The following is a 26,792-nucleotide window of genomic DNA, read 5'->3' on the forward strand; positions in this document are numbered from 1 at the left end:
CCAATCCTTGTTCCACAAAAAAACCCAAATTTTCAAAAAACATTTTTCATTGGGACAAAAAAGTGAGGTGAAATCTTCTGAAGAGGAGGAAAGACAGCAAAACAAATGTCACAGGGGTGATAACCCTTCCCTATGTTTTCCAAAAAGCTTAGAAAAGATTTTTTGGCTGGAGCTAAACACGTTAAAAATGTTCAAAATTACAAACAGATTCTACTTAACAACAAACCTACAGTCCCTGTCTTGTTTGCACCGCCTGTATACTGCTGTTCAGAGTATATAGGGCCTGGTGGCCCCACACCTTTCCTTATTTTAATTTGGGTGCGGGGTTCCCCTTAATATCCATACAAGACCCAAAGGGCCTGGTAATGGACTGGGGGGTACCCATGCCGTTTGTCTCACTGATTTTCATCCATATTGCCATGACCCGACATGACATTAAACCCGCAAGCAGTTTTAAATGAGATTTTTTCCTTTAAAAATGACATTTGGTGCAGGGACTGTTCTAAACATGGGAAACACGCGTCACTTTACAGGCATACTATAGACACCCCCCAGGTACGATATTTAAAGGAATATTTCACTTTTTTTTTTTTACTTTAAGCATCATTAAAATCACTGCTCCCGAAAAAACGGCCGTTTTTAAAAGTTTTTTTTGCATTGATACATGTCCCCTGGGGCAGGACCCGGGTCCCCAAACCCTTTTTAGGACAATACCATGCAAATTAGCCTTTAAAATGAGCACTTTTGATTTCGAACGTTCGAGTCCCATAGACGTCAATGGGGTTCTAACGTTCGTGCGAACTTTCGGTCCGTTCGCGGGTTCTGGTGCGAACCGAACCGGGGGGTGTTCGGCTCTTCCCTACTCATGAGTATGGTAATACCACATTGGTGAGACTTTTACACAGACTGGCTACATAGAGAGGCCCAACATGCAGGGAGTACCTTCAGGTGTTCTAGGAGCATACATTACACATATAATTTCCTGACAACCTACAGTATCTCACATAAGTAAGTACACCCCTCACATTTTTGTAAATATTTTATTACATCTTTTCATGTGACAACATTGAGGAAATTACACTTTGCTACAATGTAAAGTAGTGAGTGTACAGCTTGTATAACAGTGTAAATTGCTGTCCCTTCAAAATAACTCAACACAGCCATTAATGTCTAAACCGCTGGCAACAAAAGTGAGTACACCCCCTAAGTGAAAATGTCCAAATTGGGCCCAATTAGCCATTTATCCTCCCCGGTCTCATGTGACTCGTTAGTGTTATAAGGTCTCAGATGTGAATGGGGAGCAGGTGTGTTAAATTTGGTGTTATCGCTTTCACTCTCTCTCTTACTGGTCACTGGACGTTCAACATGGCAACTCAAGGCAAAGAACTCTCTGAGTATCTGAAAAAAAGAATTGTTGCTTTACATAAAGATGGCTTAGGCTATAAGAAGATGGCCAAGACCCTGAAACTGAGCTGCAGCATGGTGGCCAAGACCATACAGCGGTTTAACAGAACAGGTTACACTCAGAACAGACCTCACCATGGTCGACCAAAGAAGTTGAGTGTACGTGCTCAGCATCATATCCAGAGGTTGTCTTTGGGAAATAGACGTATGAGTGCTGCCAGCATTGCTGCAGAGGTTGAAGGGGTGGGGGGTCAGCCTATCAGTGCTCAGACCATACGCCGCACACTGCATCAAATTGGTCTGCATGGCTGTCATCCCAGAAGGAAGCCTCTTCTAAAGATGATGCACAAGAAAGCCCACAAACAGTTTTTTGAAGGCAAGCAGACTAAGGACATGGATTACTGGAACCATGTCCTGTGGTCTGATGAGACCAAGATAAACTTATTTGGTTTAGATGGTGTCAAAGGTGTGTGGCGGCAACCAGGTGAGGAGTACAAAGACAAGTGTGCCTTGCCTACAGTCAAGCATGGTGGTTGGAGTGTCATGGTCTTGGGGTGCATGAGTGCTGCCGGCACTGGGGAGCTTTGGTTCATTGAGGGAACCATGAATACCAACATGTACTGTGACATATTGAAGCAGAGCATGATCCCTTCCCTTCCGAGACTGGGTTGCAGGGCAGTATTCCAATATGATAATGACCACAAACACACCTCCAAGATGACCACTGCCTTGCTAGAGAAGCTGAGGGTAAAGGTGATGGACTGGCCAACCAGGTCTCCAGACCTTAACCCTATTGAGCATCTGTGGGGCATCCTCAAACGGAGGGTGGAGGAGCACAAGGTCTCTAACATTCACCAGCTCCATAATGTCGTCATGGAGGAGTTGAAGAGGACTCCAGTGGCAACCTGTGAAGCTCTGGTGAACTCCATGCCCAGGAGAGTTAAGCCAGTGCTGGAAAATAATGGTGGCCACACAAAATATTGACACTTTGGGCCCAATTTGGACATTTTGGGCACTAATGTGCACTGATGACGCACTGTAGAGCACTGCTGTGGCACAGATGTGCACTGATGGGGCACAGATGTGGCACTTCTGCGGCACAGATGTGACATTTCTGGGACATAGATGAGGCATTTATGGGGCACAGATGGAGCACTTATGGGGCACAGATGGGGCACAGATGAGGCACTTATGGGGAACAGATGGGCACTGCTGGGCACATGGAATCCGGAAAAAACTCATGCAGCCTCACCCTGCAGCTTCTCCCTCCGCTGCTCATATGATCGGAGAACCGGACATGACGCCGGTTTGTTGACAGTGATCGCTCCATCATTGGAGGGATTTGGGGTCTATAAGACCCCAAATCCCTCCTCTGCCTTTAAAATCATTCAAAACTCCAAAATCTGTGTTTTTAAATGCTTTTCATTTTTTTTAAATGGTGCCTTTGACATCCGGGTATACCAGAAATTATGTGATGTTATCGCTTCCAGGTCACTATAACCAATCCCAGCTTTGTTTGGCTACCTGGCCAGTTGACGGATGTACCTGCTGAATAAATAAATCATGTGCTGCGCTATCCCCTTAATGATCTGCTAAACCTGCAGCAAAAAACCTAAAAAACAAAGTTATTAACTAAAGTGATGTGACTATAAATTCAACCCCACTCACTCGGTCACTCAGGTCTGCCATGCGATCTGGAGTAAGCCATGGAAGGCAGTGGGAGGGGGGACTTCCCCTGCATCTGCTTGTAATAGAAATCGAGTGGCTAGTTAGCTGCTCTGATTGCTATTACAAAAGAGCCAATCGCCGAAACTGTACTAGAAACTGTACTAGAAAACAGTGCCGGTGTTCTGCCGAGAAAGTTCCGCTCGGCGTATAAGTTTCCCCCTCTACTGCGCCTGCGCAGTAGGTATCGTCGGAAATAGCCAAAGCACAACAGCTGAAAATCAGCTGTACAGTACCTGACCGCGAGATTGTGTTTCCAGCGAGATAGCATCGCGCTGGTTCTCGGCGACAGGGTACTGTGAATGTCACGCTGGCTCGCTCATCGGGAAAGGAAAACTTTGTTTTCCTTCCGCGATGAGTGACAGGCAGCGCTGACAGCTGTCTGGTATGAATCCTGAGGCGGGAACACCGCGCCAAATTTTAAATGAAAAAACCGGCGTGGGTTCCCCCCTCGGAGGCATACCAGGCCCTTAGGTCTGGCATGGATTGTAAGAGGAACCCCCTATGCCGAAAAATCGGCGTGGGGGTCCCCCCCAAATCCATACCAGACCCTTATCCGAGCACGCAGCCCGGCCGGCCAGGAAAGGGGGTGGGGACGAGCGAGCGCCCCCCCCTCCTGAGCCGTACCAGGCCGCATGCCCTCAACATGGGGGGTGGGTGCCTTGGGGGAGGGGGGCGCCCTGCGGCCCCCCACCCCAAAGCACCTTGTCCCCATGTTGATGAGGACAAGGGCCTCTTCCCGACAACCCTGGCCGTTGGTTGTCGGGGTCTGCGGGCGGGGGGCTTATCGGAATCCGGGAGCCCCCCTTAATAAGGGGGCCCCCAGATCCCGGCCCCCCACCCTGTGTGAATGAGTTTGGGGTACATGGTACCCCTACCCATTCACCTAGGGAAAAGTGTCAATATAAAAAAAACACACTACACAGGTTTTAAGAGTAATTTATTAGTCAGCTCCGGGGTCTTCTTCCGACTTCGGGGGGTCTCCTTCCGACTTCTCCCGGTGTTCGGCCTCTTCTCCCGGGCCCCGCCGCTATCTTCTTCCAGCTCTATAGCCAGCGAGGGGCCTGGTCTGCTGCCGCTGTCTCGCCGCCGCTGTCTCGCCGCCGCTGTCTCGCCGCCGCTGTCTTGTCGCCGCTGTCTCTCCGCTTCTTCTCTTCTTTTCTTCTTCCCCGATGTTGACACGATGCTCTCTCCGGCTCGAATGCTGTATGCGAGCTGCGGAGCCATTTATATAGGCGGTAACCCCGCCCCCTTACGACGTCATGGTCCCAGCATGCGCAGGGACTCTGGGGCCACGCCCCCTTATGACGCCAGAGTCCCTGCGCATGCTGGGACCATGACGTCGTAAGGGGGCGGGGTTACCGCCTATATAAATGGCTCCGCAGCTCGCACACAGCATTCGAGCCGGAGAGAGCATCGTGTCAACATCGGGGAAGAAGAAAAGAAGAGAAGAAGCGGAGAGACAGCGGCGACAAGACAGCGGCGGCGAGACAGCGGCAGCAGACCGGGCCCCTCGCTGGCTATAGAGCTGGAAGAAGATAGCGGCGGGGCCCGGGAGAAGAGGCCGAACACCGGGAGAAGTCGGAAGGAGACCCCCCGAAGTCGGAAGAAGACCCCGGAGCTGACTAATAAATTACTCTTAAAACCTGTGTAGTGTGTTTTTTTTATATTGACACTTTTCCCTAGGTGAATGGGTAGGGGTACCATGTACCCCAAACTCATTCACACAGGGTGGGGGGCCGGGATCTGGGGGCCCCCTTATTAAGGGGGGCTCCCAGATTCCGATAAGCCCCCCGCCCGCAGACCCCGACAACCAACGGCCAGGGTTGTCGGGAAGAGGCCCTTGTCCTCATCAACATGGGGACAAGGTGCTTTGGGGTGGGGGGGCCGCAGGGCGCCCCCCTCCCCCAAGGCACCCACCCCCCATGTTGAGGGCATGTGGCCTGGTACGGCTCAGGAGGGGGGGGCGCTCGCTCGTCCCCACCCCCTTTCCTGGCCGGCCGGGCTGCGTGCTCGGATAAGGGTCTGGTATGGATTTGGGGGGGACCCCCACGCCGATTTTTCGGCATAGGGGGTTCCTCTTACAATCCATGCCAGACCTAAGGGCCTGGTATGCCTCCGAGGGGGGAACCCACGCCGGTTTTTTCATTTAAAATTTGGCGCGGTGTTCCCGCCTCAGGATTCATACCAGACAGCTGTCAGCGCTGCCTGTCACTCATCGCGGAAGGAAAACAAAGTTTTCCTTTCCCGATGACTGAGACATCTCGGCGCTGGCTCCTGCGACGGGGCTCGTAGGTGTCAAATCTCGCCGAGAAGTGCGGCGAGATTGACACAATATCGCGGTCACCTACTGTACATGGCGCCTGGAAGAGGGCCCCTAGTGGGCTCGCTGCGCTCGCCACGCTTCGGGCACGGCCTCGCTACGCTCGGCACTTTTAGATTCCCCCTCTAGGTCCACTTGGATGGTGGAGAAGGAACCTGGACCCAGAGCGCAGGCGCCGTGTACAGCTGATTGAAGCATTTGAGCTTCGTCTATCTCCGGCGGCTGAGAGTAGTATGTACTGCGCAGGCGCTGTGCCTGCGCAGTACAGGGGGGGAACTTATCCGCCGAGGGAACATTCTCGGCAAGACACCGGCTTCAGGCATCATCCCAGTATAACCACTGAAAGTTTGTATGTCGCTGGTTATTAAAGTGGGGTTTCAGCCATTTTTGTGTTTATTAAAAGTCATCAGCTGCAAAAAGTGTAGCTGCTGACTTTTAATAAACACACATTCATCTGTCCCATGATCCAGCAATGTGGTCGCCCGAACCCTCGGTTCTCTCCTCTGGTTCTTTCCCTCGCCTCTCCCCGGTGTCAGCATCACAAGTGTGGACACCCGGCTGTGACAACTTGCAGCTTTACAGCCAGGTGTGCACTGTGCATGCGCGATACGCACTGCGCATGCGCAAGGCATGCTGCACCTCCTTAATGGCTGGACAATCTTCTGGGATCTGTGACATGTCCCAGAAGATTGTAGGCAGGGAGAGGGAGAGAATAACTTCCTCGCGAGTAACCTAGGCAGCCCGAGCGAAAGTAGAAGCAGGTACCTGTCAAAAATTGTACCCACTCCCCCCCTAAAAAAATTACATGGCAAATGTGGCAAATAAGGGGGTGAAGAGTCCTTAAAGCGGAACTTCCACTTTTGGGTGGAACTCTGCTTTAAGTTGATATATTGTTCCAACATTTTTTTTCTATTATTTTGTTTGGCTTTTAATTCAAATAAATACAGCATTCTAGCTCCAAAAATACTGTAATGTAAATTTAGGAGATTATTGAAAAAAGTAGTTACTACTGTCAAATAGATGCATTATTAGTATATCATGCTTACAGTTATTTTCACTTACGTACTTTTACTCTACAGACAGTGAACTCTGCAAGAAGTGTCCAGAAAATGAATGGTCTAACAAAGCTAAAAATATTTGTATTGACAAGTTCATTGAATATTTATCATACAATAAGAATGTTCTAGTTTTATTATTTTCTATAACTTCAGTCATATTTGCTATAGCAACTCTCTTTACACTTGGACTATTTGTTTGGTTTCGGAGCACTCCCATAGTCAGAGCCAATAACCGGAACCTCAGCTTCATTCTGCTCTTCTCTCTCACACTGAGCTTCCTTTCTGTTTTCTTGTTCCTTGGTCGTCCTGTGGATATTACCTGTATGCTGCAACAAGTCTCCTTTGGAATTCCCTTCACTTTCTCAGTGTCTTCTATCTTAGCCAAAACCATCATGGTCTTCATCGCTTTTAAAGCCACCAGACCTGGAAGTTCCTGGAGAAAATGGGTGGGAGTCAAACTTCCCAATACAGTCATGTTATTCTGCTCATCCATTCAGGTTATGAATTGCATTCTCTGGTTGTCCATCTCTCCACCATTTCAGGAGTATGACATGGACTCCTATCCTGGGAAGATCATCATTCAGTGTAATGAAGGGTCAGTTATTGGGTTCTACTTTATGTTGGGTTATATGGGATTTATGGCAGCTGTGAGTTTTGTTCTGGCTTTCATGGTGAGGACATTACCGGACAGTTTTAATGAGGCCAAATACATCACCTTCAGCATGCTGGTGTTCTGCACTGTCTGGATTGCCATGATTCCGGCCTATCTGAGCACCAGAGGGATATACATGGTGGCTGTGGAGATATTTGCCATACTGGCCTCCAGTGCTGGAATATTATTGTGTATGTTTTCTCCAAAACTCTACATTTTGCTTTTAACACCTGAACTGAACACAAGGGAAACAATGCTGGCGAAAAGATTGTTTTAAATATACTGCACGACCCAATGTATAATGCTGTAGACCAGATTAAACAAGTTTGGTCATATTGCTACAATAATCATCATTATTAAAATGAATGACATTATCATCATCATTATGTTTTTTGTGTGTAAATTAACCACTTTCTGTCCACCCAGTATACTTAAATGGATGGAAAGTGGATGTTTCAGGACAGGAGATTATTTTAGAGCTTTATTTTTTTTCTTTCTTTTACATTGCCCAGAAGCATACACAAACAAAGTACTGTGACTGCACTATCCATTGGACAGCGCGGATCACAAAAAAATGCTGTGATCAATCACAGCATTACAAAATGTAAACAACAGCTTCAGTTAGCTTGCTCCCATTTTGCTCTCACATACTGATTGGTGTGTGAAAGGAAAGAAAACTTCAGGATCAACGGCCAGTATAGTTGCAATCCAGGACCAGTACCACAGTACCAGAAACATTTTTATTCACCCCTCTAGAGTACATGTAGGCAATGGTTTTCTTTCACCTTTCTGTTGCAGAAGGACTGTGTCCATGTGTACAAAGCCAGGTTCCCATGGTTTGACATGGGGAGCTGGCTTAAGGAAGACATGGTTTGATAAGTTTGGTGTGGAGGAACTGCAATGAACTGAAAAAAAGCTCTGAACTGAGCCTCATTTAACATCACCTACCTCACCTCACAAAGTTCTTTTGGTTTAATAGGCAACATTTCCCACAGACACATTCCATTCCATATTAAAAACATTGTACAAGCTAGGATTTAACCTTTGGGTGGTTCAGTGAATATGCAGTTGACTAAAGGACAGATACCAAAGTGTGGTTGTAAATGGGGTCCATTCAGAAGATAAACCAATCACTAATGGTGGGCCATGTGGCTCTGTATTAGGCCCTGTTTTATTTCTGTTTGGTTTGGTGGATGTGGTATGTATTTTTGTAGATGACACAAAGGTGTGTAGTAGGGTTGATGTTCCTGGAGTTGTCTGTAACATGGAACAAGATTTGGCATTGCTGGAAGATGGGTCAAAGCAGTGAAGACTGCAGTTCTATGTTTTTAAATGTAAAATAATGCACATAGGAAAACATATTCCTTTATAGAGTACAATATTGGTTGCACAGTGTTATTATTATTATTATTATACAGGATTTATATAGCGCCAACAGTTTACGCAGCACTTTACAACAGTAGGGAGGACAGTACAAGTACAATACAATTAAATACAGGAGGAATCAGAGGGCCCTGCTCGTTAGAGCTTACAATCTAGGAGGGAGGGTCAAGTCATACAAAAGGGTAATAGCTGTGGGGAATGAGCTAATGGAGAAAATAGTGCAGTTGTTAGATGGAGGCAAGATAGGCTTCTCTGAAGAGGAAAGTTTTCAGGGATTGCCTAAAAGTGGATAAATTTGGAGACAGTCTGACAGATTGGGGTCCTGGAGGCGGATATGGGAGGAGGTGATGAGGGAGCTAGAGAGCAAGAGGTCCTGGTAGGAACGAAGAGGGCGATTAGGTTGGTATTTTGAGACTAGGCTAGTGATGTAGCTGGGGGCAGAGTTGTGGATGGCTTTGTAACTTATTGTTAGTATTTTGAATTGAATTCTTTGGGCGAGTGGCAGCCAATGGAGGGATTGGCAGACAGGGGTAGCAGACACTGAGCGGTTTGTATGGTGGATGAGTCTGGCAGCAGCATTCATGATGGACTGAAGGGGGGATAGTCTATTTAAAGGTAAGCCAATGAGGAGGGAGTTGCAGTAGTCGAGGCGAGAGATAACCAGGGAGTGAATCAGGAGCTTTGTGGTTTCATTGATTAGAAAGGGACATAGTTTAGAGATGTTGCGGAGGTTGAGGCGGCAAGCTTTGGAAAGTGATTGGATGTGGGGCCGAAAGGAGAGTTCAGAATCCAGGATAACACCTAGTACCCTGACATGTGGGGACGGGTGGATGGTTGTGCCATTGCTCTTGACAGACAAGTCAGGGGAAGAGGCACGTGAGGGAGGAAATATTATAAGTTCGGTTTTGGACAAGTTGAGTTTGAGGAAGTGGTGTGACATCCATACAGATATGTCGGTTAGTAAGTTAGTGATGCGTGAGGAGACTGATGGAGTGAGTTGAGGGGTGGAGAGATAGATTTGTGTGTTGTCAGCGTAGAAATGATATTGAAAGCCGTGAGAGGCTATCAGCTGACCCAAGTGCGTTGGGATAGGTAGGATGAAAGCCACTGAAGAGCACAGTCATGGAGACCGATGGAGTAAAGTTTTTTGAGGAGGAGGGGGTGGTCATCCGTGTCAAAGGCAGCTGGAAGATCCAGAAGTAGGAGTACAGAATAGTGTCCGTTGGTTTTTGCAGTTAGTAGGTCATTTGTGAGTTTTAAAAGAGCAGTTTCTGTGGAGTGTTGAGGGCGAAATCCAGATTGAAGGGGATCAAGAAGGTTGTTTTTAATGGGGTGGTCACTCAGTTGGTTGTAAACCAGGCATTCAAGGAGTTTAGAGGAAAAGGGGAGCAAGGAGATAGGACGTAGGTTGTTAAGATTGGTAGGGTCCAAGGACAGCTTTTTAAGTATGGGGGTGACCAGTGCGTGTTTTAGAGCATTGGGGAAGATGCCAGAGGTGAGGGAGAGATTGAAGATGTGGGTTAGAGAGTATAGGAAGGAGTCAGAGGGCGACCGTAGTTTAGCAACTTCGGCGTTTAGCAACTTCGTCTGTAGTAGCAGATTTGAATAGGGGGAGTGTCAGTTGTACCTGTTGACATGGGGGTCTTAGCTGGGGAAGATACCTGTAGAGCGGAGATTTCATTGCGGATTGTATCAATCTTGTTTTTGAAGTGATTAGTGATCTCCTGTGCAGTGAGTGAGTCAGTGGGTGGAGGCGGTGGAGGACAAAGTAGAGAGCTGAAGGTAGAGAAGAGTTTATGGGGACTAGATGAGAAGGTGTTAATAAGAGCTGTAAAATAGGTTTGCTTGGCAGTGTGGAGGAAAGAATGGTATTTTTGGAGGGCGGATTTGTATTGGTTGAAGTCTTTGAGAGACTTAGTCTTGTGCCACAGACGCTCAAGAGCGCGACTACGTTTTTTGAGAATTTTAGTGTCATCTGTTTGCCAGGGTTATAGGGGTCGAGGCCTGATTCTGCGTGTAGTGAGGGGAGCGAGCTTGTCCAGGGTGGAGGACAGGGATTTATTGTAGATGGACGTGGCTTGGTTGGGGCAGGACAGGGGAGAGATTTTGTCATAGAGGTGGTCAGTAGCAGAATAGAGGAGAGAGGAGAGAGGAGTTGAAGTTGCAAAAATTTCTACGGGTGATGGTTAGGCGATTGGAGGGAAAGGTGGTGGAAGACAGGTGGAGGGAGAAACTAATAAGGTGATGGTCAGAGAGAGGAAAAGGATTGTTTAAGAAGTTGCATGGAGTGCATAGGTAGGAGAATACAAGGTCAAGGGTGTTGCCATCAGAGTGAGTAGAAGCCTGTACCCATTGTTTTAGGTCAAATGAAGAGGTTAGACTAAGAAGTTTAGAAGTAGCAAGAGTGTTTGTATTAGCAGGGATGTTGAAATCACCGAGAAGGATTGTGGGAATTTCTGAAGAGAGAAAGTAGGGTAGCCAGGCAGAAAACTCATCAAGGAAAGTTGATAATGGTCCAGGGGGCCGGTAGATCACAGCAATTCTTAGGGAAGTAGGAGAGAATGGACGTATACAGTGGGCTTCAAATGATGAGAGAGAAAAAGAGGGAGGAGAGTGAATAACCTGGAAGGTGCATTGGGGGGATAGGAGGAATCCCTCTCCACCTCCCTTGCGTCCATTAGGCCTAGGGGAGTGAGTCCAGTGAAGGCCACCCTGGGATAGGGAAGCAGGAGAAGGGGTGTCATATTCGTGGAGCCAGGTTTCGGTGAGAGCAAGTAGATTGAAGGAATTAGTGACAAAGAGGTCATGAACAGCAGTGAGTTTGTTGCAGACAAAGCGGGTGTTCCAGAGGGCGCAGGAGAGAGGGAGGCTGGTGTTGGAAAGAAGAGGAATGGAGATTAAATTGCATAGATTGCGACTACTGCCAGAGGGTGTAGGGTGATGGGTGTGTTGGGCACAGTTAAATAAGGGAGGCTCAGGGTTTGGGCAAATATCTCCAGCATTTAGGAGAAGCAGAACAGTAATGCCGCGTACACACGGTCGGACTTTTCGTCTACAAAAGTCCAACGGACGCCGACGGACTAAAGCTGGCTGGTAATCCGATCGTGTGTGGGCTTCTCCGGACTTTCAGCAGACTTTTTCAGCCTCAAATCCGACGGACTTTAGATTTGAAACATGCTTCAAATCTTTACGTCGTAACTACGACGGACCCCGAAATCCGCTCGTCTGTGTGCTAGTCCGACGGACAAAAACCCATGCTAGGGCAGCTATTGGCTACTGGCTATGAACTTCCTTATTTTAGTCCGGTGTACGTCATCACGTACGAATCCATCGGACTTTTGTGTGGTCGTGTGTAGGCAAGTCCGTTCGTTAGAAAGTCTGCTGCAAGTCCGCCGAAAGTCCGCAGGAAGTCTGTCGGACAGGCTGTCGGACTTTTGTAGACGAAAAGTCCGACCGTGTGTACGCGGCATAAGGGAGGTAATATGAGAATATGATTTGTATGAGGGGACATGCTTCAGTATCCTGGGGGGTTTGTTAGCAAGTGGGCTTAGAGTTAGAAAGAGGTGATGAGTGCAGTAATAGGGGGAGGGGAGAAGTGAGGGTGATATGTACAGATTGTGGGGTGGAGCAGAGGGGTGAAGAAAAGAGAGTTTGAGGAGAGAGGCAGCAATTGTGAAAAGGAGGAGAGGTAAAGAGAGCATGCTTCAGAGAGGAAGGTGAGATAATTTGAAATTGAGATCATCTGCTGTCTGTTGTAGTTTGCATTGTGCAATTCGCTGAAGTGCAAGAGCAGAAGTGCCACTTATTTAAAGAACCCCACTTCTTTGGAAAAACCCCTGTATGTGCAGCCCCCTGTATATGTTCCCCCGTAAAGAAGGCCTTGTTTTTATACTGTGTGTTGGGTTTGGATAGAATCTGGTAATTAATCAATTAAGATGGCATATTAGGAACACAGCTAGCAGAGCATAACTTTCACACCACAATCAAACTGCAAGGGGACTAAAAGGCCAAAATTGTAAAGCTAAGGAAACCCATAATTTAGGTAAGACTTAATGGCTAAATAAACAGTGGTGACAAACAGATTTACCAAATATGCATTTGAGCAGTCAGTCAATGTTCAGTTTAAAGGTATAAACGCAGGCTTACCAAATATGCATTTGAGCAGTCAGTCAATGTTCAGTTTAAAGGTATAAACACAGGTTTACCAAATATGCATTTGAGCAGTCAGTCAATGTTCAGTTTAAAGGTATAAATGCAGGTTTACCTGTGAAGAGAGAAGAAAATGTTCAGATGGATGGTGCAAGAGCAGAAGTGCCACTTATTTAAAGAACCCCACTTCTTTGGAAGAACCCCTGTATGTGCAGCCCCCTGTATGTGTGTTGGCCAGCACTACAGAGAACAAAGATTTGGGGGTACTTATTTCACATGATTGCAAAATGAGCAAACAGTGTGACCAGGCAGTGGGAAAAGCGAATACAATCCTAGGATGCATCACTAGATGTATCACCAGCAGGAGGAAGGACCGATTCCTTTATATAGATATTTACATTTGCCTCATTTAGAATACCGTGCCCACTTCTGGAGACCTCCCCTACTAAAAGATATTAATAAGATAAAATGAGTCCAGAGATGGTCAATAACAATGGTGAAAGATCTAAGGCATAAAACATATCAGAAGAGAATTTGGGAATCTAATATGTACAGTCTGGAGGAAAGAAGGGAAAGGGGAAACATAATTGAAACCTTTAAATACATCAAGGGGGTGATTAAGGAGGGCAATAACACAGGGACATGAGTTCAAACTAGAAGGGAGGAACGTTCAAAACTCATTTTAGAATGTATTATTTTATGTAAAGAGTACCGCATATACTCAAGTATAAGTCGATCCGAGTATAAGTCGAGGCCCTAATTTACCACAAAAGAATGGGAAAAACTTATTGACCCGAGTATAAGACGATGGTGAGAAATGCAGCAGCTACTGTAAGTGGAAAAAGAGGGTCAACAATGCCCATCTGCAGCTGTGTCCTGTGCATGTGTCCTGTGCATATGTGCATGTGTCATGTGTCCTGTGTATATGTGTATGTGTCCCGTGTATATGTGCATGTGTCATGTGTCTTGTGTATATGTGTCATGTGTCATGTGTACTGTGCATATGTGCATGTGTCATGTGTCCTGTGTATATGTGTATGTGTCCTGTGTATATGTGCATGTGTCATGTGTCCTGTGTATATGTGTCATGTGTCCTGTGTATATGTGCATGTGTCACGTACCTGTGTCCTGTGTACAGTATATGTGCATGTGTCATGTGTATATGTACCTATGTCATGTACCTGTGTCCTGTGTATATGTGCATGTGTCATTTACCTGTGTATATGTGCATGTGTATATGTTCCTGTGTCCTGTGTATGTGTGGATGTGTCATGTGTATATGTACTGTACCTGTGTGCATGTGTCTCTGTGCATGTGTCTGCGTGCATCCTGCCTGTGTCCTGTGCATCCTCCGTGTGCCGATCCGAACCGATCAGAGTGTGTGGCGGCCATTAACTGTTCAAAAGCCGCGCCTCCTCCTCGTCCATGATAGGCAGAAAACTCCATTTCCCAGCAGTCAGCGGTCAGCCTATCACGGACATTCTCTCATCCTCATACCACGGACGAGGATGAGAGAATGTCCGTGATAGGCTGTACACTGACTGCCTATCACAGGCGAGGAGGCGTGGCTTTTGAACAGTGAGAGCCGAAAGCCGCTGCCGAGTGCTATGTAGCACATGCTGGCCGCCGTCTGCCTGCATGACACGCTGATCATGTAGGCAGATGGCGGTGACTCGTGTATAAGTCGAGGGGGGCACTTTTAGCCCCAAAAAAGGGGCTGAAAAATTTGACTTATACACGAGTATATACGGTAGTTGATAATTGTAAAAAACTTTCAGCAGAGGCATTGAGTCAGTTAACAGTAAGTGGATTTAGACATGCCTGGGACAAACATACAGTAGATCTATACTCAGAGAAAATACAAAATAATAAAAATTTGGCAGGCTCAACCACTTGGTCTTTTTTCTAATATCACTCTAATATGTTACTTCTGAAATATTGTTGACAGTCTTCCACAAAAGTGGAAACTGTTAAAGCCACAAAGGTGGAAGGCATTTCCATATTAAAGTCTAGGGATGTGCTCGAACATCGGGTGTTCGCCCGTTCGCCGAATTTAGAACATTATGGGGCGTTCACAGGAAATTTAAGCACCCGTGGAACTCCACATATTGAACTCTGAGATCATCAATGCACTGCGAGATCGCAGTGCATTGACGGCTGCTGCTTGGCCAAAGAATGTACCTGAACTGCATGCTTTGGCCAATCACAGCAAGCTCTGCTGTGAGAGCCATGATTGGCCAAAGGCATGGTGACTTTGTCCATGCCCCACACTATGTAAGGCTGCTTACATAGCGGCCGTACATAGTGTAATGAATGAGAGCAGCAAAAAGACATTTCTAAAGGAAAAAATGTAATTTAAAACTGCTCGCGGCTGTAATGTATTGCCGGATCTCAGCAATATACATAAAAATCATTGAAAAAAATGGCGTGAGTACCCCCCCCAGTCCATTACCAGGCCCTTTAGGTCTGGTATGGATATTAAGGGGAACCCCACGCCAAAAAAAAAATGGTTTGGGGTCCCCCCTAAAATCCATATCAGGATCTTCAGGTCTGGTATGGATTTTAAGGGGAACCCCAAGCCAACATTAAAAAAAAATGGCATGGGGTCCCCCCCAAAATCCATACCAGACCCTTATCCGGGCATGCAACCTGGCAAGCTGCAGGAAAAGGGGGGGGGCGAGAGAGCGTAGTAAGCTCCAGGTCAAGTGGAGCGGCCTGCTCCCAGCATGGCCATCCACCTGCAGGGAACATGCCACAAACACGTCTGATAAAATAAGGGATCTCTCTCCCCCCTCTACTCCCACCACATGCAGCCCTGCCAAGTTCAGGCAGTGTGGGGAGGATGATGATCCCTTCCCTGGGCTGCAGCATGTCTTTTCTTCTGGCTCCACACACAACAGGCAGACTAAGCCTTTCATAGATGCATTCCCAGCCATAGATCAGAAGGTTTCAGAGAGTACCATGAAAAGTATGCTTCTCTGCCTCAGGCGAATGCTATTCAATGACCTTTCTGATATGTTTTTGCCTCTCTAAATGACACTGTTCAAACTCATGCTGACAAAATCCAGCACTTAGAATCTAAAATGGCGGATCTCTACTCTGCGCATAATGACCTAGCTGACACATATACTAACCAAGAAACTGAGGATTAATATATCAGAATAAAATTGCAGACCTAGAAGACTGCTCAAGGCGGAACAATATAAAATTCAGTGGGCTATCTGAATCCATTCCACCAAATGAGCTCACCAACTTTATTCAACACCTCATGAAGGCCCTCATATAATCTTTGAGTGATATTGAGTTCTGTATCGATAGGGCAAACGGCATACCTAAACCTAAATTTCTTCCTGACACAGCACATAGATACCTTAGCACATATCCACTACTCCCACGTGAAGGAGAGAGTCATGGCAGCAGCCAACAAAACCCTGTGGTACCAGATGAATTCACTGGTATTTCACTCCACTGATGAAAATTCTGAGAAACCACAATGTCACTTACTGCTGGGGCTTTCCCACAAAATTACTTGTCACCTGGAATGCAAAACGATCCCTATATATACTGTGGAAAAAGGCATCCAAATCTTCAAGCAATGGCAACTGCTCCCCATGGATGCGCAGCTTCCTACCCTATCTACTCCAGCATCTGGAAACAGAATGGACTTGAGCAGGATACCCTTAGCAACAGTACCTGACATCATAGCACTATTAGTAGCGTGAGGCTCGGAGCTCAATTGCATTGTTTTCTCTTCGAGTTTCTTTTTTTGCCTGTTTAGCGCATTGCACTGTTAGTGGTTCTACCCCCACAATACCACTGCAGCCTAGGCTGCCCATTGTGTAGGAGTTTCTTAACTATGTTGTTTCTATTTTTTCTTTGTTTATTTTTCTATGTACTCTCCATTCCCTGCCAATTCACCAAGTATGGAACTTTCTCTACAATGGATGGGGCCGGTTCACTGTGTACTTTGCTTGCAGCAACTATCAACCCAAAGACTGTCTCAACCTCCTCACCAACTGACTTCCATCTGAATCTCCACAATGTGACCAGGACCACTTTGCGTAAATCACAGTCCTCATATATCAGGTACTCCATTTCATATTTCTATCTGTATGCTCTATTAACTCACCTCAAAGCCTTAGCGTATACCTCGATCTAACTATTCCTCTGAAGTTTTTGTCCCTGAACTCAAAGGGTCTCAACAGCCCTTTTAAGAGTGCATCTTTGCTGAAGGAGGCTCGGTTCCTCAAAGCAGTTGTCATATTTCCCCATCAAACTCATTTTGCTGCCAACAAATGTCCACGACTACATTTACATCACTTCCATCCCCTGTACATGGCCAACACCCCAAAAAAGGCTTGCAGAGTCTTTATTGCTATCAAGGACTCTGTTTTGTTTCAGTACATTCAGAATATTCAAGACCCCCAAGGCCAGTACTTCATACTTATCTGTGAACTAAACCAAGCAATTTATATACTAGTAAATGACTACGCTCCAGATACCAAACAGTGGTAAATTTTAGCTCCTATCTTTGCCACAGCTATTGAGGTTTTGCAAGGCACCCTCATCATTGGAGGGGACTTTAACACAATTTTGAACCCTACCATGGAAATACAACCTTTACGATGTCTGACGATGCTTTCATGGTTCTAAAAAGACTTTACTTTCTTGTCTGCTACACACTTGTCTGCTACATTTATTCTCGTATTTATTTCTTTTTTACTATGAAAATGTCCTTTGACATTAGTACAACTTCATGCCCCACTTACTCTGGAATTTAATGACCATTTCCGTAATCCCCCCCCACTATTGCAGATACTAAATTTTTCTCTTCTGGCGGACAACACATTGTACCAAAAGATTGTGCAGGAACATCACAACTTATTTATGTACAATGATAACCCTGCAGTGAATAGATTTGCTTTATGGAATACATAATACTTAAAATGGCTTCATACTGTATGTTAGAAAACAGAGGATGAAGAAGATTAAATACTTGCTCAACTCTATATCCTTAAAAGAACAGGACATTAAAAAGTTCCCAGAGAAGCGTTAAGGTCCCTGCTTCTCTATAAATATGAAAACTACCTTAAATTCCTAAAAGCTAACTACTATGGCCTCCACAACAAGGCAGACGCATGGTTGGCTAAAAAAGTAAAGGCAAAACAAATTTAAAAAAAAATCGCCTCTGTTATCCCCCTTTATCTCACTGTACACTGTTTAACCTGAAGGACATAGCTAACGCCTTTGCGGACTATTACCAAACCCTCTATGATCTCTGCAATGACACGACTACTCCCCAACCCTCTCCTGTGCTTACTAATACATTCCTTCGGAGAGTAAATTTACCTACCCTCTTTGCTGACCAACTTAATTCTATCTCTCAACCCTTCACAACACAAGAAATTAAGTAATTTCCCGCCTGAAATGTTAAGAGTGGGGAAAGTAACAATTCTCAAATCTAAAAAACACCCCACTTAACCTGCAAACTATAGGCCCATATCCCTTCTCAACAGAGACATGAAAATCTTTGCCAATACTCTCAGAATGCAATGTGTCCTACCGCAGCTTATCCACCTGGACCAAGTGGATTTTGTCCCTAGTCATCAAGCCTCTGATGGTACTAGATGGCTCATTAATACAATATCCCAGGCTGCTTCCTCTCAAACACCTTCTCTGTTTCCCTCTTTGGACGTGGAGAAGGCGTTTGACAGGGTCCACTGGGGATACCTTAAGGCAGTATTTGATACCTTTGGGATCACAGGATGGCTACAGACAGCTGTTCTATCCCTTTACTCCACTCCACTGTTCTTACCTCAGGGATTAAGTCTAAGCCTATACAAATATTCAATGGAACCAGACAAGGATGTCCCCTATCATTTTCACACTTTTAATGGAACTGTTAGCAGAAAGTATTAGATCCCACCCCAGCATCACAGGTCTTTCTATAGCTGGCTCTGAGCATAAAATTGGTTTGCTGACAATGTCATGCTCATCCTCTTTAACCCTATGACATTGTTGCTTGCAACCCAGAAACTGTTGGACGAGTTTAGTGCTGAGTCCTACTATAAACTGAACACCGCTAAGTCAAAAATCCTAGGAATCAACAAGCCTCTAGGCAATCATTCTTAAGCAAAGAATTCAACTTTAGCTGGTCCTCTACTTCTTTGACTTTCTTAGGCATACAAATTACCGCACATTCCTCCCAACTTTATCGATACAACTTTAAGCCCTTTTTGGACTCCTTATCCCAGCAGTTATTGAATTTATAAGCCCAAGAGTTCTCTGTAGCTCTGAAAACATTGCTCTTTCCCAAACTCCTCTATTTATTCTGTACTCTCATAATCCCTATCTGACACACCTTCCTCTCTATGGTCCAATTCATTTTTTCTCAGTATATATGGAATCACAAACCTCCTAGATGTTCCCTCACTATTATGATTAAACATAGAACAAACAGAGAAATGGATCTGCCCAATGTTTTTTTTTTTTGGTTTAAATTTCTTTATTGAGAAAAGCAATAAGATGATGTACAGTAACTCAAAAGACAAATATAATTGGCAATTGACATCAACATTAAAGGTAGGGATTACAGTACTGGGCATATATCAACATGTGTAGTACTGACCCCTTGTATACTCCCAAAGAAAAGAGCATAAAAAATAGGAAGGAGTAGAAGTAGGTAAGGGGGGAAGAAGTAAGAGGGGAAGAAGAAAGGAGATAGATGATGAGCAGGCTAGTGCTCAGTAGTATAAGGTGAAGTAACATAGTGAGCTTATCAGTAGTCAAACCCAAAAGGCTCAGTTCATTCCAGGAGATGGACCGTCATAGTTATTACCTGATAATTTAGTCAAGGAAAAGGCAGAGCTCTATGATCTGATAGTCAGAATTGCCAGTGGTAATAGAATTTATCAAGTGTCAGCTGTGCCTTTGCAAACAGAAATTCCATTGTTAGGTGGTCGTTGAGGATATCAATGGTGTTCTGGAGAGTAGGTGGACAGACCTATTTCCAGTGCCGGGCAATAGATAACTGGGCAGTAATGATGGGGTGAAATTTTGAGGGCCAATTAGAGAGGCCTAGTCCAAAGAGAGCCATTTCTGGGGTTAACTCAATGGGTAGGTTAGTAACATCCCGAATAAGTGTGGAGATGCCCGTCCAGAAAGCGCCCATAGACGGACATGCCCACCATATATGGAAAATATGTCCATCCATATCACAATTTCTCCAACATTTGCTAGAATGGGTCGGGAACATTCGAGCCAATTTCACAGGGATGTAGTACCACCTATACAAAATTTTCGTTGAGGTTTCCCAGCGGGAAATGTTTTTAGAGTACATGGTGAATGAGCCAAGTGCTCTATATCAGATAGGGAAAGGGATCTGGATTTGTTCCTCCAGATTTGGTTTTGTTAGCAGGCCATAAAGATAGGATATGCCATGAGTTTTGTTGCTGGTTGAAGTAAGAAATTGTAGTATGTCCTTTTGTGCAAGTGTTGTGTGAAGTTGAGATGTCGGTGAGTATATGACGGAGCCTTAGGTACATATAGAAGTCCTTATTGGAGATGGCAAACCATCTTTAATTTGGAGAGAGGATAAGAGTTGGTTATGTTGGAACAGGTCTCCAATATTTCGAAGAACCCTGTGAAGACCAGTTCTGAAGTGGAAGGTCTAGTGATAAGAATGACAAGGCTGATAATGGTAGTTGGTGAAGGGCAAGATGAAATGATTGATGATCCGCTGAAGTATGGCTATTTCTGATTGTAGGATCTGTATTGGCAAAGTCCTAAAGAAATTCAGAACGTGTGGCAGGAGAAACATCTTGGACAGGGCTATTCAGCCTGCCCAAGAAGTGTTGGTATAAAGAAGTGATTTGACAATATCTTGTAATTTCTGTCTCAGAAGAGAAATGTTGGTACGGAGAAGTAGAGTAGAAGGGGAAGTCAGCTGGATACCTAAGTAGGTAATGGAAGAGCTGGGGGCCCAGGAAAAGGGGGAAGAGGTAGTAATAGTTGCTTTAAGCTGTAGGGATAGGAAAACTCCTAGCATAGCTGATTTAGAGTGATTTCATTTATACATGGATACCTGACTAAACTGTTGTAGGGGATCACACAGTGGGGGTAGGGAATGTAAAGGATCGGTGATCCAGATGATTGGCATAGAGGCCAATATTGTGGGGGATTTGATCAACTGAAAGGCCAGCAATATTTGTTTTCAATCTTCTTTTATTCATTTTAAAACAATTATACAAATACATATAAATTATTCTCATCACAAAATTAAATGTTATATTATTATATTGCATCCTCGCCATGAGATATCAACATTCCGTCATAATTTCTAACATCCAATTCTATACTAATTCATCTGACATATATTTCTATACAATGTCCATCCTCCATTCATATCAACCATTCATCACTAAATTACATTTCAAAACATACAATCTATACAGATACACATACATACCCCCCCCCAAAATAAAAGGGGGGATGGTTTCTCCCTACTCCACGGGGTGTTCTGTTCCTTTTCATAGGTATTGCATGATTTTTATTGAGGTCCGAAACTCTTCTCATTGAAGCCATATTTTGGACTTTTGATTCTTTTCAGTCCCTTCTCTCCTTATCTGTTCCTCCATAAGTTGTATCTCATTGATTTCACATATCCATTCCACTATAGAAGGAATATTTATTTTTCTCCATTTTCAAGCTAATATAATATAATATAATATAATATAATATAAGCTGGCTGCATTTATCATATGGTGAAGAATATCCGTCTTTATAGATTTCAGTGACCCAGGTATTATAGACAATATCGAGACCTTAAGCTTCTGCTTACAATGCTTCAGAGACAACACTCCTACCCCAGACTCTGCCAGATCCTGACGTGGAAACTTCTAAAGCAAAAATCAGGTTCCAGGTGCTCATTGATCAACCGTAGGTTTAATTATAAAGAAGACAATAAACATTCTTTGGTTGGAGGGAGAGGGGGATCACAACATCACTGCCTTGCCTCTCCCTTCATCCAACCAGAGAATGTTTAGCATTCAGTGAGAAGGATACAAGGTGCTCTGTGAATGGCACATGTTCCAAGTGAGTGTCCCCTTGTGGTTACTTGCATGAGACCCAGAAGACAGTGGTGATCATTCTAGTATGAGTAAATTATACAGGCATTCTCCACTTCCACAGTGGTCCCACAGGTAAGGCATTCACATACTTACATTGGTCCAATGTCAATACCTGGAGTTCAGCTTTAAATAGACCCTGTCACCAACTTAAAAAAAATTCAGGGAAAAGATCAGAAAAAAATTGCTATTTGAAATGCTTGCTTGCACATTTTTTTGTTTCCAAAAATATTTTTATTGACCTGCAACATGCCTTTGAACTTCAAACATGAAATGGAGGTCTCACACTAATGACATCATAATTTATTCAACCAAGCTGGCTTCTTTTTTTTAATCTTTCAATAGATTTTTATTAGAATTTGAAAAGAAAGTTATATAGTGTATAGGGTAATAAGGTAACAAACAAGAGAACTGCAAAATTTGGCAATAATAACTCTGCATTAACACTGCAATAACAAGCATTGGCATAAAAAATTTACTAGAAAACTCAATTAGAAATTAAGCACCGGCAGTTAGAGTGATATCAATGGTAAATATCAATGCAAAGTGGGAGATAAAGTTTAATATAGACAGAAATAGGACCTTATTTGTTAGTCCAAGTGGCCCAAGGTTTCCACATGGATTCAAAAGTAAATGCTTTTCCATTCCTTAACCACCTCCCGCCTGTGCTATAGCCGAAATACGACTACAGCGTGGGCCTTAATTGCCGGGAGGGTGTACAATTACATCCTCCCGAGAATGCGCTGCCTGCGAGACCCCTGCAGGGCGCACGCCATGCGCTCTGTAATCAGTGAGTCAATGAGACTCGGCTGATCACAGATCGTGATCAGCCAATGACAGCTGATCACGTGATGTAAACAGAAGATCATGACCGGCTTTTTTTTCCTCATGCCTAGCAGCGTGAGGAGAAAAAAAAGACCGGTAACCGGCTTCTGTCAGAGGGACATCGATCCCGCACACGGACACCCACTGCCGCTAAGCAGTGCCCACCAGTGCCACTTACCAGTGCCCACCAGTGCTACCTACCAGTGCCCCATCAGTGCTGCCAATCAGTTCCCATTAGGGCCTTATCATACAGTATCTCACAAAAGTGAGTACACCCCTCACATTTTTGTAAATATTTTATTATATCTTTTAATGTGACAACACTGAATAAATAACACGTTGCTACAATGTAAAGTAGTGAGTGTACAGCTTGTATAACAGTGTAAATTTGCTGTCCCCTCAAAATAACTCAACACACATCCATTAATGTCTAAACCGCTGGCAACAAAAGTGAGTACACCACTAAGTGAAAATGTCCAAATTGGCCTCAATTAGCCATTTTCCCTCTCGGGTATCATGTGACTCATTAGTGTTACAAGGTCTCAGTTGAGAATGAGGAGCAGGTGTGTTAAATTTGGTGTTATCGCTCTCACTTTCTCATACTGGTCACTGGAAGTTCAACGTGGCACCTCATGGCAAAGAACTCTCTGAGGATCTGAAAAAAAAAACATTGTTTCTCTACATAAAGATGGCCTAGGCTATAAGAGGATTGCCAAGACCCTGAAACTGAGCTGCAGCATGGTGGCCAAGACCATACAGTGGTTTAACAGGACAGGTTCCACTCAGAACAGGCCTCGCCATGGTCGACCAAAGAAGTTGAGTGCACATGCTCAGCATCATATCCAGTGGTTGTCTTTGGGAAATAGATGTATGAGTGCTGCCAGCATTGCTGCAGAGATTAAAGGGGTGGGGGGTCAGCCTGTCAGTGCTCAGACCATACGCCGCACACTTCATCAAATTGGTCTGCATGGCTTTCGGCCCAGAAGGAAGCCTCTTCTAAAGATGATGCACAAGAAAGCCTGCAAACAGTTTGCTGAAGTCAAGCAGACTAAGAACTAGGGATGAGCTTTGAGTTCGAGTCGAACCCATGTTCGACTCGAACATCGCATGTTCGACCGTTCATCGAATTTCGAACATTATGGGCTGTTCGCGCCAAATTCGAGTGGCGTGTCACGGCCAAAAATTCACTGCGGCATCGCAGTGCATTGCTGGATGATGATTGGCCAAGCATGCACTATGACCCACATGCTTAGCCAATCACAGCGCCGTCTCCACAGAGAGCCGTAATTGGTCAAAGCCAGCATTATCACTTTTTATACATTTATCTGGATGTTATTGAGTTATAGCACATAGTAGCATGGGGGATCAAGTACGCAAGACTGGACATATATATTATATATTTTTTTTCATTCAATTAGTGAGTTGAATAATCCCTTTCATGGAGTTACTGTATTTTTACAGCAGGGAGAGCTCTCCGCCCTCAGAATACAATTATCAGTTTTTTTTCCGGCTATTGCCAGCGCCACTGATTGAGCTAAAAAAAAAAAAAATGACAGGCTGGTTATACACAAGTTGTCCTAGAAATTGAGTACAAGCAGCCTGCCCATACAGTACATTCATTGAAATTTGGCCGGTCCCTGCTGAACTGTCTTGTACATGGGCAGGGCAATTACAGAACCGAACCATATAATGTATAGATGTGATAATTGTGCAGAGGGCAGACATAGTTATTTCAATGTATCTCATATCCCCTGGATTAAAACAGTTTCATGCTGTTCTTTAATCATTGCTACTTTAGAAAACATTAGTTGTAAGAAAATCATTCTCTCATGAAATGCAATAATAAAAAAACAGAAAAAAATCCAGTCTTCAAAAAAAATCTACATCCAGGCAAAGTCCTCTTTTTTTCCATTTTTCCATTGCATTTTCATTTTTTCCATTTGCAAGTTTTCCTTCGTATGCTCTCAGATTTCTCATTTTCCAATTAACCTTGAAATATACTGAATAAGTAATCTGTACAATGTTTTTGTCCAATGTGCTGAGAAGATATAAACAACAACAACATTTGCCAAAATATATTGTCACTGATGCTGTCCCCAAAAATATTTCCATCACTCACAGCTTTATAGTATCCCCAAACTTGTAATTTAAAGGATTTATTTAAAGAATGTCTGTATTTGCTTTGTCACTCTTGAAGCCGCATTGAAAGGCCCCTCTTTCTGATGTACCCTTTTGTTTTTAAGAAAAGGTCGCCCAAAGCTGTGCCCGGCTTCCAATGCCATTTCAATGACAATAATTGTCATCCAAAGGGCCAGTAGTGACCATCAAACATAATTCTCCATGGACTTTATAGCTCTTTGAAATTGAATTTGTCTAATATTTCTTGCACTTAAAACATATTGATCAAACCACATTTTGGGAGATGTAACACTCGTTATTATGAGTCACCATGTCCATTTTTTATCTTCTCAATATATATTCAATGAGCCGTATTTACATTCAAGCTCACTGTTTAGGAAATCTATTCATACAATTCTTATTATTAATTGACGTTTTATTTTAATTGCCGAAATTTTAAATTTAAACAGATCTCAATGAATACACTCTAATGTCCTGTACACACGATCGGACATTGATCAGACATTCCGACATCAGACATTTTCTGACGGATGTTGGCTCAAACTTGTCTTGCATACACACGGTCACACAAAGTTGGTCGGAAATTCCGAACGTCAAGAACGCGGTGACATACAACACGCATGACGAGCCGAGAAAAATTAAGTTCAATAGCCAGTGCGGCTCTTCTGCTTGATTCCAAGCATGCGTGGAACTTTGTGCGTCAGAATTGTGTACACACGATTGGAATTTACGCAAACGGATTTTGTTGTCGGAAAATTTGAGGACCAGATCTCAAATTTCCAGATCTCAAATTTTGTCCGACGGAAATTCCGATGGAAACTGTCTGATGGAGCCTACACACGGTTGGAATTTCCGACAACAAGCTCAGATCACACATTTTACGTTGGAAAGTCCGACCGCTTGTACGGGGCAAAAGAGAATAAAATGAGGACATAGCACCTCTTCATTGTGTCATATTTTCAAACTGAATACAAAAAAAAGTTCTTGCCAGGTCAAGTATACTTACTCCAACTATGCTTCAAAAATACGCTATAACAGTCAACAAGCCATGCTTTATATAATGTTTAAACCAGTATATTATAATTTGACTTTGGTCAATATATGTTTTCTGGAATTTCTCTCTGGTTTAATGATAATGATGTAGCATTTAGGAAAAAATATACATCCCAATAATCCAGCACTGGAGGTCAGTATGGCGAATATCTCTACAGCCACCATGTATTTTCCTCTGGTGCTCAGATAGGTGGGGATCATTGCAATCCAGACACTGCAGAACACCAGCATGCTGAAGGTGATGTATTTGGCTTCATTAAAACTGTCCGGTAATGTCCTCACCATGAAAGCCAGAACAAAACTTACAGCTGCCAGAAATCCCATATAGCCCAACACAGAGTAGAACCAGATAACTGACCCTTCATTACACTGAATGACAATCTCCCCAGGATAGGAGTGCACGTCATACTCTTGGTAGGGAGGAGACACTGACAGCCAAATAACACAGATCAGAACTTGGATAGAGGAGCAGATTATGACAGTAGAATTAGAAATCTTCTCTCCCACCCACTTCCTCCAGTAGCTTCCGGGCTTGGAGGCTTTGAAGGCAATGTAGACTGTGATAGTCTTGGCCAGAACAGAAGAGACAGCGATGGAGAAGAAGATCCCAAATGACATTTGTCTCAGCATGCAGGTTATATCCACAGGACGACCAAGGAACAAGAAGACACAGAGGAAGCTCAGCAAGATGGAGATCAGGAGGATGAAGCTCACAGTCCGGTTATTGGCTTTCACAATTGGAGTGTCCCGGAATAAAATAAACAATGCCAGTATATATAGAGTTACAGCAGAGCATAATACAGAGATAATATAAAAGGCTTGAGACAGTATGTCCACCTCATAGGAGAGATAGTCATATGTTTTAGGAATACATTTCACTTTTCTCTCATCTGGCCAATAGTCATCAAGACATTTATGGCAGATCTCACTGTCTGTGGGAGAAAAACTGTATGTTA

At 44.2% G+C, this 26,792-nt stretch overlaps 2 protein-coding genes across 2 annotated transcripts in view; one reads left to right on the forward strand and one right to left on the reverse strand.

The window, feature by feature from the left end:
* Positions 1 to 7,439, forward strand: part of LOC141140499 (vomeronasal type-2 receptor 26-like) — a 31,761-nt gene extending 24,322 nt beyond the window's left edge. The window contains exon 3 of the mRNA XM_073627799.1: positions 6,532 to 7,439. Coding sequence (XP_073483900.1) covers positions 6,532 to 7,439 — 908 coding nt within the window. The remainder of the gene's footprint in view (positions 1 to 6,531) is intronic.
* Positions 7,440 to 25,860: 18,421 nt separating this feature from the next.
* Positions 25,861 to 26,792, reverse strand: part of LOC141140558 (vomeronasal type-2 receptor 26-like) — a 59,364-nt gene continuing 58,432 nt past the window's right edge. The window contains exon 6 of the mRNA XM_073627930.1: positions 25,861 to 26,768. Within this exon, the coding sequence (XP_073484031.1) occupies positions 25,861 to 26,768 (908 nt within the window). The remainder of the gene's footprint in view (positions 26,769 to 26,792) is intronic.

This window comes from Aquarana catesbeiana, linkage group LG01 (assembly GCF_042186555.1).
Source record: "Aquarana catesbeiana isolate 2022-GZ linkage group LG01, ASM4218655v1, whole genome shotgun sequence".
Classification (NCBI taxonomy): Eukaryota; Metazoa; Chordata; class Amphibia; order Anura; family Ranidae; genus Aquarana; species Aquarana catesbeiana.